The 11,241-nt window shown below is 56.1% G+C and overlaps 1 protein-coding gene across 1 annotated transcript; it reads right to left on the bottom strand.

The window, feature by feature from the left end:
• Positions 1 to 717: 717 nt before the first annotated feature.
• On the bottom strand, positions 718 to 8,715 carry CD27 (CD27 molecule). The gene is made up of 6 exons (XM_056106866.1): positions 8,580 to 8,715; positions 8,340 to 8,471; positions 1,636 to 1,815; positions 1,327 to 1,440; positions 1,062 to 1,181; positions 718 to 845 (listed from the first exon to the last, which is right to left on the bottom strand). Exons 1-6 carry the CDS (start codon positions 8,713 to 8,715, stop codon positions 718 to 720), a joined length of 810 nt encoding a protein of 269 aa, XP_055962841.1.
• Between the last annotated feature and the right edge of the window lie 2,526 nt (positions 8,716 to 11,241).

The raw sequence follows: 11,241 nt of genomic DNA, 5'->3' as shown, positions 1-11,241 counted from the left end.
GTCCTGGGGGCGCCTCCCTCCACTTCCCGCCCTGCCCGACCCCCCAAAAATCAGCCCCCGGTGATCTCAGCACCTAGCACTGCTGCCCGTCGCGCAACGTGGAGCTGCAGGGACACAGACATATAAGTCAGCGTAAGAGGGCGGGAGACTGGAGGAGGGAGAGATCTGAGCCCGCTGCGGGCGTCCGGGCGCCCCGGGGACCGCGCCCGCGCCCTCAGGGCGCGCCCCGGGATGGGGCCACGCCCCTTGCCACGCCCCCGGCGGGCAGGGCCTATCAGCACGTGCGCCGCGCGCAAGCTCCGCCCCCAGGCCGGCCGCGGGACTGGACCCGAGTCTAGCGGAGACGCGCGTTCACGGCGGGAAAGGGGGCCGGCGCTTTTATTTGCCTGAGATTGTAGGTCAGTGATAACAGAGACTCGGGGAGATCTCGGCTGCAAGTGGGTGTCGCCCCCCTGGGCCCAGCGTTCCCGCGGGCCGGGGTCGGGGGAAGCCTGGAGGAGGGAACCGGTTTCCCATGCCCCGTCTCCTGCCCGGTGTCCAGCTCTCCGCGCACCCCAGGGAAAAGGGGTGCTTTCTCGTCTGTCCACAGCAACGGGGCCCGAGAGAGAATGGAGGGGGGGCATCCTGAAGTGGTGGTGGTGGTGGGTTCCAGGTCTCGTTCCCGCCGCGCTGGGCTGGATCTGCGGACGGCGGGGGTCCCGGGGCAGGGCGCGGGGCTCAGGTTTCGGACGCGGGCTCGGGTTTGCGGTAATCCTCCTGGATAGGGAGGAAGGCGCTGCCCTCCTCTTCCCGGGGGCAGCAGTGAGGACCCGGCTCCGCAGGCCCCTCGGGATGCCCTTCTTTGCCTGCGGGGAGGACCAGCCGTGAGTTGGAGGCGCCCCGCGGAGAGCCTGGGCACAGGATTGGAACTGAGCCAAGACGAGGCGTGGGGGAGGGCGAGGAGGAGGTGATGAGGATGAGGAGGGGAGGGGGAGGGGTGGGGGGCTGTCCGGGTCCCAGGATGGGGTGCAGGGCTGAGATGGTGCGGGATCGAGCGGAAGCGCTGGGTTTGGGTCTCTTACTTCGCCCAGATTGTCTTCGTTGATGGCAGAACAGGGCGCCGACCAGGGTGCAAGCCAGGAACATTCCAGAGAAGACCACAAAGATGCGGATACAGTCGGAGCTGCACAGCGACCTGGGGGCTGAGACAGGCCCACGCGGGGGGTGTTAAGAGACACTCAGACCTGCTCTCAGTCAGCCTCTGCCTCTCTCTCCTCACCCCCCCCCAACTTCCTGAGACCCCATTTTCTGTCTTCATCTCGGGACCCTGCTTACCCATCTCCTCACCCCTAATCTCAGGAGCCGCTCTGATGACATCCAGCCAGGGTCCCCCGGATTCCTGCTGTCTGGCGTTGGCGGGACTCTGCACCATCTCCAGGGGCATCCTGGCCTCTGGTGTGTCTGGAAGGACAAGGCAGGAGCCTGGAGGTGCTTGCGGCGAGGCGGGTGGGCAGTGGAGAAAGGGAGGACAGAGACGGGGGGTGGGGGTGGGGGGGAACCAGGAGACTTCAGTGGGGGTGGGCTCAGAAGGGGGCTGAGGGAGCTGGCTGGAGGTGGTGACGTAGGGCAGAGATTGCTCAGATGGCTCGAACTCACTTTTGGCCTCGGGCCAGCGGTGGGTTTGTAGGTTCTGGGCTGGAGTCTGAGATGGTCGGGTGGGCAGCAGGGGTGGGGGAGGAGGGTCACACTCCGAACATGTCTCATCCCTGCACTGCAGCCCGTGGGGGCAGGCACACTCTGTGTTGGCTGTGAGGGTGCAGTTGCGAAGGAGAAGCCCTGGGCAGAGAGGAGAGAACGAGAACATGAGACAGAAGCCTCAGAGACCAGCCAGGTCCTGAGCTTGTTTTTAATTTTTATTTATTTATTTATTTGGGCTGGAGCAATAGCACAGTGAGTATGGCATTTGCCTTGCACGCCGCCGACCTGGGTTCGATTCCTCCGTCTCTCTCGGAGAGCCTGGCAAGCTACCGAGAGTATTCTGCCCGCATGGCAGAGCCTGGCAAGCTCCCCGTGGCGTATTCAATATGCCAAACACAGTAACAAGTCTCACAATGGAGATGTTACTGGTGCCCACTCGAGCAAATCAATGAACAATGGGAGGACAGTGCTACAGTGCTATTTATTTTTCTTTCTGGAACACATCCAGCAATGCTCAGGGATGACTCCTGGCTCTGCACTCAGGAATTACTCCTGGCGGTGCTTGGGGGACCCTATGGGATGCTGGGGATTGAACCCAGGTCGGCCACGTGCAAAGGCAAATGCCCTACCCCGCTGTGCTATTACTCCAGTCCCTATTTTTAATTTCTTCATAACTGTTTCTTATCCTGAACTCTCACTTCTGCATGTTCAGATACACTCGCTTATCTCTGTGTTTCTTTGCTGGCCTAGTTCCACTCTGGAGAAGCCCGCGTTCTCTCTTCAACACACACTTCTGCCTTACTTTCCCCTCACATCTTTCTAAATAAGTTTCAATGAAAGCTATTCTGCTTCACAAAAGAAAGAGTTGCTTGATGTTCACATCCTTTGGCTTTAAGATACAAGCTTCGGGCCAGAGCATTAGCACAGCGGATAGGGCATTCGCCTTACACGCGGCTGACCCGGGTTCGATCCCCAGCATCCCATATGGTCCTCTGATCACTGCCAGGAGTAACCCCTGAGCATTGCTGGGTGTGACCCAAAAGGGGGGGGGGGAAGATACAAGCTTCACTACCTTGGTGCCAGAATCTAGGGATGGGAAGAGAAGAAAGAGTGGAGGGGGGTGGGGGGGTGCGGAATGATAGCTCAGCGGGGAGGGCATTTATTTGCCTTGCACGCGGCTGACCTGGGTTCAATTCCCAGCATCCCATATGGTCCCCCAAGCACCACCAGGAGTAATTCCTGAGTACAGAGTCAGGAGTAAATCCTGAGCATCACTGGGTGTGACTCAAAAAGAAAAAAAAAGAGAGAGAGAGAGTGGAGGGGAGGGGGCGGAGACAGATGATCAATCCTAGCCTTCCCGGCAGGTCCAGCGGGGGCAGAGGTGCATGGGGAGAAAGTCTCTCCTTCCGACATGACTCGCATAATCTGCCTGTCTTCAAGATGAGAAGCAACAGAGGGTCGGGTCAGGGGAGTCAGAGTCAGGCACAAAGGGGGTGTAAGGAGTGACACAGCCAGATATCTACCCCACGGGGTCAACAATGCTGAAATCAAGAGACCCAAACTTGAAGAACTGAACTTAGAAAGCGGCCCGTCAGGAGGGCAGGCTGGAGCGTGGGGGATATGGAAGGAATATGGGCACCTTAATGGAGCGATTTGTGATGCAGTATTGTTTATACTGACGTCACACCCACCAGCTGCCGCCGGCGCCAGGTTGGTCCCATCAACGGCCAAGATGCAGAGACTATAAAACCCAGCTCCCGGAATATGACATCTTATTATCTTGTTTTTCCTTTGGAGAACCCGGCAGGCTATGGAAAGTATCCGGCCCGCACGGCAGAGTCTGGCAAACTTCCCGCATCATACCCAATATGCCAAATACCAGTAACAATGACGGGTCTCATTCTCCTAACCCTGAAAGAGCGTTGAATATGGTTCTTCTAAAATCTCAGGGCTGGGAAGAAGGAGGCATTACTGGTGCCTGCTCGAGGCAATCGACGAACAATAGGATGATCATGATCGTGATTGTCTATCTAAAACTCAACTGTGAATAACTTTGGAAATCACGGTGCCTTAATAAAAAATAAATAAAATAGAATTTGGAGCGATAGTCCAGCAGGTAAGGTTTGCTTTGTACGGGGCCAACCCAGGTTCGATCTCCAACATCCCATTTGGTTCCCCAAGCGCTGCTAGGAGTAATTCCTGAGCACAGAGCCAGGAATAACTTCCAAACATTTCCAGGTATGGCCCGCAAACCCCAAAATAAATGAAAATAAAATGTAACTTTGGACAAACTTGCAGGCTACGAATGTAGCCTGCCCACAGGGCAGAGTCTGGCAAACTCCCCGTGGCGCACCAAATATGCCAAATACCAGTAACAATGATGGGTCTCATTCTCCTAAAGAGCCTTGAATATAATCTCAGGGTTAGGATGAAAGAGACGTTACTGGGGCCTGCTCGAGGCAATCGACGAATAACAGGATGATGAAATGAAATGAAATGAAAAATGTAAGAGGGGCCGGAGCGATAGCACAGTGGGTAGGGCCTTGCAAGCCACTGACCCGAGCTCGATCCCTGGCATCCCATATGGTCCCCTGAGCACCACCAGGAGTAACCCCTGAGCATCGCTGGGTGTAACCAAAAAGCAAAACTTCAAAAAAGAATAAAATGTGAGAAATCGAGATTCATTCAAAGATGGAGGTGGTACTGGGTGGCTGCACAGTGTTTTACTGATTGGGGGGATGGGAGTGAAGAGGTGCAAGACTGGGTTAGGGGCCCCAAGAAGGAGAGGAAGAAGGGGATTCTCTCAAACGGGCAAAAACACAGGATGTGGGCCAGGCCACAGCCAGCTGCGGTGGCCTCCTGGGGACCCCGGGAGAGGCGGCCGGGTAGTAGGGGTATGGGCTGGAGACCACGAGAATGAGGGGGGGTTGAGGGGGGGACCATCAATTTCCAGTGCCTCCTGCGGGGCAGGGGAGGGGTACAGATTCTTTTTTCTCTTTCTTACCCCCCCCAAGCCCCACCCCCTTTTACTTTAGAAAATCAGGAACAAGTTTTACTTAAGATTCCTAAAATTCTCCCCAGGGGCTGAAGCGATAGCACAGCGGGTAGAGCGTTTGCCTTGCATGCGGCCGACCCTGGTTCGTTCCCCAGCATCCCATATGGTCCCTTGAACACCGCCAGGAGTAATTCCTGAGTGCAGAGCCAGGAGGAACCCCTGTGCATCGCCAGGTGTGACCCAAAAAGCCAAAAAAAAAAAAAACCCTTCTCCCCAGACCTCCACTTCACCAGGAAGTCATGGCTGCAGAGCAATGAACTGTGTCATTCACGTTAGAACAGGAGCTAGACACAGACACGAAGCCATCAGCTGGACCCGCCGTCTTCAGCACCTGGAGCAAAGGTAGACCGCCCAAGGACAAGAAGGATGGATTTGCAGAGGGCTTGGCTGTACTGTACTTAAAAAAAACACTCATAAAATGTGGCGCCAGAGCTATAGTCCACAAGTGGGTAGTGCTTGGAGGATCATATAGGATGCCGGGGATTGAATCGTGGTCGGCTGCGTGCAAGGCAAGCACCCTACCTGCTGTACTATCTCTCAACCCTGATTTTCTTTTTTGGAAGGAACGTTAATACGGTGTTTAGGGAGACCATGTGGGACTAAGGCTCGAACCCAGGGCTCCTGCCAACAAAGTATGTGCTCCAGCCCTTTGCACCATCTCCTTGGCCCCAGAACTGAGTATCCAGAGAGCCCAATTCTCTCCACCATGGAGTCCCTCTGCCCCGCACTCCAGGCGGACTTCAGCCACTTCTCCATCTTACAGATGGGAATACTGAGGCCAAGTGCAGGTCCGATCATTCCACTGCCCTCCGGCATTTTACCGGTGCCTAAGTCCTGGGCATGAGGTGGGGGATGGGGGAGCTGTGGGCAAGCCCCCTAGAGAAGGGTCGTAGATTGGAGGGGTCTGGGACTTGGTGAGGGGGTTACTGTTCAGTGTTGGGCGCAGGAGGGAGCGGAAGAGATCTGACACAACCCCTCCAACCGTGGGCTTGCTGCCAGGAAGAGGGAGACAGATGAGAAGAGTCTTTTTATTTTTTTTGTAGAGGGGCCTCCCCAGATACTTGGGGGCCCACCGGGGCCACATCCTGCTGAGCTCAACTGAGGGCCTCACATGTGCACACACAGACTTCATCATTTAAGCAGCCTCAGCGGTCATTCTGAAGTTAAGTGGAAAGTTAGTGGACGTTTTATCTACATAGAAATTCCTCCTCCTTCCCTCCTTCTCCTCCTCCTTCTTCTTTTTCTTCTTTCTTCTTCTCTCCTTCTCTTCCTCCTTCTCTTCCTCCTTCTCTTCCTCCTTCTCCTCCTCTTCTTCCTCCTCCTCCTCCTCCTCTTCTTCTTCTTCTTCTTCTTCTTCTTCTTCTTCTTCTTCTTCTTCTTCTTCTTCTTCTTCTTCCTCTTCTTCTTCTTCTTCTTCTTCTTCTTCTTCTTCTTCTTCTTCTTCTTCTTCTACTACTTCTTTCTTCTTCTCTCCTTCTCCTCCTTTTCCTCTTCCTCCTTTTCCTCTTCCTCCTCCTCCTCCTCCTCCTCCTCCTTCTTCTTCTTCTTCTTCTTCTACTTCTTTCTTCTTCTCCTCCTCCTCCTCCTTCTTCTTCTTCTCCTCCTCCTCCTCCTTCTTCTTCTTCTTCTTCTTCTTCTTCTTCTTCTTCTTCTTCTTCTTCTTCTTCTACTACTACTACTTCTTTCTTCTTCTCTCCTTCTCCTCCTTCTCCTCCTCTTCCTCCTCCTCTTCCTCCTCCTCCTTCTTCTCCTTCTTCTTCTACTTCTTTCTCCTCCTCCTCCTCCTCCTTCTTCTTCTACTACTTCTTCCTCCTCCTCCTCCTCCTCCTTCTTCTTTTTCTTCTTCTCCTCCTCCTCCACCTTTCTCTCTCTCTCCTTCTTTTCTCCTCCTTCTCTTCCTCTTCCTCTTCATCCTCCTCTTTTTCTTATCCCTCCCACTGCCCCACCCACATTTTTTAAAGGAATATAGCATTAAGGAGACTAGAGTGATAGTACAGTGGATATGTCACTTGTCTTGTCTTTCATGTGACCAACCCAGGTTCCATACCTGGCATCTCATATAGTTCTGCCAGGAGTGATCCCTGAGCACAGAGCCAGAAATTACTGGGTGCGCCCCCCAAAAGGAATATAGCATTATCTGTCTATCCAGTATGACCAGACATATTTTGTATTCTGTGGGCAGGTAGTGTGGGGTTCAGTTAAACAGTCCTGTGGAAAAACTTGCTCTCAACTTTACCATCTTGCTACTCTCTAGCTTCTGAAACTGGGGTGTGACTGCATATGAGTAACAGAATGTGGAGGGTTGTTTTAATAGTAGTAATTAATTCCTTTATAATTTATTATCAGTACATGTTTAATTTGTATGCCTCTCTTTTGGGAATGTCCATGGGTTACTCCTGGCTCTGCACTCAGGAATTACTCCTGGTGGTACACTGGAGACCCTATGAGATGCTGGGGATCGAACCCGGGTCAGACATGTGCAAGGCAAGCTGTACTATCGCTCCGACTCTTGTATGCCTTTCTTTCTTTCTTTTTTTTTTAAGTTTCTTTTTTTTTTTGTTTTTTGGGTCACACCTGGCGATGCACAGGGGTCACTCCTGGCTCTGCACTCAGGAGTCACTCCTGGCAGTGCTCAGGGGACCATATGGGATGCTGGGAATCGAACCCAGGTCGGCCGCGTGCAAGGCAAACGCCCTACCTGCTGTGCTATCACTCCAGCCCCAATTGTGAACCAATTTTACAAAAATAAAATGTATATAAAAATTAAAAAAGAAATTCAGGAGAACAAGGCAAAGAAATTCAGCAGTTAGGGATGCCAGCCAGAGAAGGTTCTGAAGCACTCTGAAGGAAATGCCAGCAGGGAGGGCCGCTCAGAAGCTGGGAGACACGGGGAGGGGTCTCCAGTCCCTCTTTCTTTTTTTTTTTATGAGACCTTATAGACCTGGAATTATGTAAACATTTTCCAGCACCAAGGGGGTCAGGAGTGTAAAAAGATGAAGAATCCCTGGAGCTTTTTTTTTTTTTTTTTTGCATTTTGGGTCACATCCGGTGATGCACAGGGGTTTCTCCTAGCTCTGCACTCAGGAATTACTCCTGGCAGTGCTCAAGGGACCCTATGGGATGCTGGGAGTCGAACCGGGGTCTGCCACATGCAAGGCAAACGCCCTCCCCGCTGTGCTACCGCTCCAGCCGCCCCCCCCCCCCGGCTTTTTTTTTTTTTTTTGCCTTTTGGGTCACACCCAGTGATGCTCAGAGGTTACTCCTGGCTCTGCACTCAGGAATTACTCCTGGCGGTGGTGCTTGGGGGACCATATGGGATCCCGGGGATCGAACCCTGGTCAACTGCGTGCAAGGCAAACAAAAGCCCTACCCCGCTGTGCTCTCGCTCCAGCCCCCCTCCTAGGGTTTTTTAATTGCCTCGATCCTGGCCATGGAGCCCCCAATAGCCCCTCCAGCTCAGCTCACCCTTCCCGAACCCCAAACACCCAAGCTCTCCCCCGCCCGGGAAGCCCCCTTTGCCCCTTTGAGGGGTCTTGAGCTGCCGGGGGGGGTGGGCTTCTGCCGCCTGCGTTCGACCCCTCACCCCGGCTCGCCCAGCCTCGCTCACCCGAGTGGCAGAGCCGGCAGCTCTCGCAGTGTGGCCTGTGGTGGTGACGCGGGTTGAAGGAGCGCCCGGGCACGCAGGGGCTGCATTTCGGGGTCCTCCCAGGCCCGACACAATCCTTCACCAGGAACGTGCCTGCGAGCAGAGGGTCTCGGTCAAAGGCCCGGGGGCCGGGGGCTCCCCGCTTCCTTGGGGTGCTGCCTCCCGGCCCTTCCCCTGGACACCTCCCCCCACCGCCCTTACCTGGCTCACACATGGGACAGCACAAGCTGTCCCCAGCCCAGTAGTGCTTCTCGGGACAGCGCCCGGGCACGGGGGTGGCAGGGAGCCCCGCCAGCACCCCGAGAAGCCACAGACAGCAGAGAAGGCGCCGGCCCATGGCACCTGCCCGCGCCCCGGGGCGCCGGCTGCAGCCTCTCGGGCTCCGCGGCGGCGGGTACCTGGCACCGCTTTTATGCCCCGCGAGGCGGAGCTGGTCGGGGACGCCCCTCGGCTGGGGGCACGGCGAGCTCTGAGGGCAGCGGCTGCGGAGGTGGGTGAACTTGGCTCCTCGCTGCACCCTCCCGCTTTCCGCAGGCTGGGTGCCACCACGGGGCGGGCGGGCGCCTCTCTCTACAGGGGGACTTCAGAGCTCAGGAGGTGGGGGGGATGGAGGTCTTCCGACGTGCTCTGGGAGGAGTTAGCCCAGTGGGGCCCCCTCTGCACGCTCCCTCCCCTGCTTCCCCTGTGTGCCACTCCTCCACCATCCCCCCCTCACAGTTTGCAAACCAGCCCCCCTCTTGCACGCCCTCTTTCCCCTTCCGGAGAGAAGAAAGAAAAAAAAAAAGGGCTTAGAGGGCGCCCAGCCCGGCTCAGAATGGGGCTTTCTCCCCTGCAACGCTTCGGCTGGGAGAAGTTTTAGAAATGATCAGATCTGGAAGAATCTGCATACAGACCCCCGCCAGACACACACCCCCCACATACCCACGCCCACCCCCTCCCAAGCAAGCATCTTTCTGCAGGGCGTAGGTCTGGGAGGACTCACCCTGCAGCCGCTGAGCCCTCCTCTGATGGCGCCAAGACCCCTACAGAATGGTGGGAAGATAGCAAGCCCTGTGTGAGGGGCTCCGGAGACCCCTCCTCTGCCTCCTCTCAGCCCCGGATAGGGCCACGGACCATCCTATCATCTCTACCTACTCCCATTGCCTCCTCCTCCTCCTCCTCCTCCTCCTCCTCCTCCTCCTCCTCCTCCCTGCCTCCTCTCCAGGGTAAGGGGGCAAGGCTCTGAAAATGCACCCCCATGTGATCTCCCTCCTTCTCTCCTCATCCTCTCCTTCTCCTCCTTCTCTCTCTTTTCTCCTCCTCTTCCTCCTGTCCTATTCCTTCTCCTTCTCTTTTTCTTCCTTCTCCTTTCCTCCTCTTCTTCCTCCTCCTCCTCTCCTTCCTTGCGCTCTTCCTCCTCCGCCGCCTTCCCCTCCTCCTCCTCCTCTTCGTCCTCCTCCTCCTCCTCCTCCTCCTCCTCCTCCTCCTCTTTCTTCTTCTCCTGGCCCATCATTGCACTTGCTATGTCCTGGGGTCTCACACTTGTGCCAGGGGTCTCACTGGGAGAGGTCCCGGCACTGCATGAGATGTCAGAGTCAGGGTGGAACTCACCCTCTCATACCTACAGGGCAGGTGCGGGTCACTGAGCCCCATGCCCAACCCTGCCCTGACCCGTCCAGCCCTCTCCCTCCCTCTCCTCCTGTGGCTCTGGAGTCAGGGTCACTTCTCCAGTCTTGTCACTTGGGAGGGAAGATGGATTTCCACGGTGCACTCCCAGCCTTGCCCTGATTCCTAGGATTTGGGGGTGTCGGAAGGACCTGAGAACCCAGGGGTCCGACCCCTTCCCCTAACCCTTCCCCCTGGTTCCAGTGGGGGGGGGGCGGGGCTCTGAAAACATCAGCCCCCTCCTCCATGTGATCTCACATTCTCTACCAGCGCTACGATTTCCTCCCTCGCTTCATTTTTTCCATCCTCCCACCTTTCCCCCAGTGCCCTCTACAGCTCTTGGGGGGGTGTCTCTCAAGGTGGGGGAGCCCCCCAGAGTGTGATTGACAGAAGCATGCTTTGCGTGGCCTGTTGTGGGGACCCAGCAATTTGCTGTCCATCCCCCCCGCCCCATCTTGCCCCTTCCCTGCCTGTATCAGTCACATGTGCTTCATCTTTAAGCTCCAGGAGGACCTGGGAGTGAGGTCCTGGGGTGGGGGTGAGGGAGAGGAGACCTTAAGGGAATGGTGAGGAGTTGGGGATCCCTAGGGAGAACTTGCAGAAGGGGTGCAGAGAGACCCAAGTCTTCCCCCCCGCCCCAAGCCCAGGGATTCTCTGTTCCCTGGAGACCACCCCTTTCCACCCCATGCCCTCTCTGTAGGCAGCAGGGGGGAGCAGGCACTGAACCCCTTCCTGGAGTACCCCACTCCTCTCTGGGCCAGCCGTGGGGGGCTTCCCATCCTGCCTCCACCATCCTACTAGGCTTAGCCTTATTCTGGGATTTTTTTTTTCTTTCTGTTTTTGGATCACACCTGGCAGTGCTCAAGACTTACTCCTGGCTCTGTGCTCAGGGATCACTCCTGGCGGGGCCTGGGGGACCCACTGAGGTGCCGGGGATCAAAGCAGGTCAGCCACGTGCAAGGGAAACGCTCTATCCGTTGTTCTGTCTCTCCGGCCCTGGCTGGGCCTTATTCTTGGCTGCTCCCCTGCAAAGTTCTTCCTCTCACCCTTGTCTTGCTGGGCTAGAGCGATAGCACAGCGGTAGGGCATTTGCCTTGCACGCAGCCAACATGGCCGACCCGAGTTCGATTCCTCCACCCCTCTCGGAGAGCCCGGCAAGCTACCGAGAGTATCTCGCCCGCACGGCAGAGCCTGGCAAGCTCCCCGTGACGTATTCGAT

Source organism: Sorex fumeus, unplaced genomic scaffold (genome assembly GCF_029834395.1).
Source record: "Sorex fumeus unplaced genomic scaffold, SorFum_2.1 ptg000148l, whole genome shotgun sequence".
Taxonomy (NCBI): Eukaryota; Metazoa; Chordata; class Mammalia; order Eulipotyphla; family Soricidae; genus Sorex; species Sorex fumeus.
This window is presented reverse-complemented; position numbering and strand designations above follow the sequence as displayed.

Coding starts and splice junctions, on each gene's coding strand:
- CD27 (XM_056106866.1), bottom strand. CDS start 8,715: ATGGGCCGGCGCCTTCTCTGCTGTCTGTGGCTTCTCGGGGTGCTGGCG. Junction 1,182..1,326: donor AGCGGCTCCTGAGATTAGGG/GTGAGGAGATGG, acceptor GGCCTGTCTCAG/CCCCCAGGTCGCTGTGCAGC. Junction 846..1,061: donor ACGAAGACAATCTGGGCGAA/GTAAGAGACCCA, acceptor TCCTCCCCGCAG/GCAAAGAAGGGCATCCCGAG.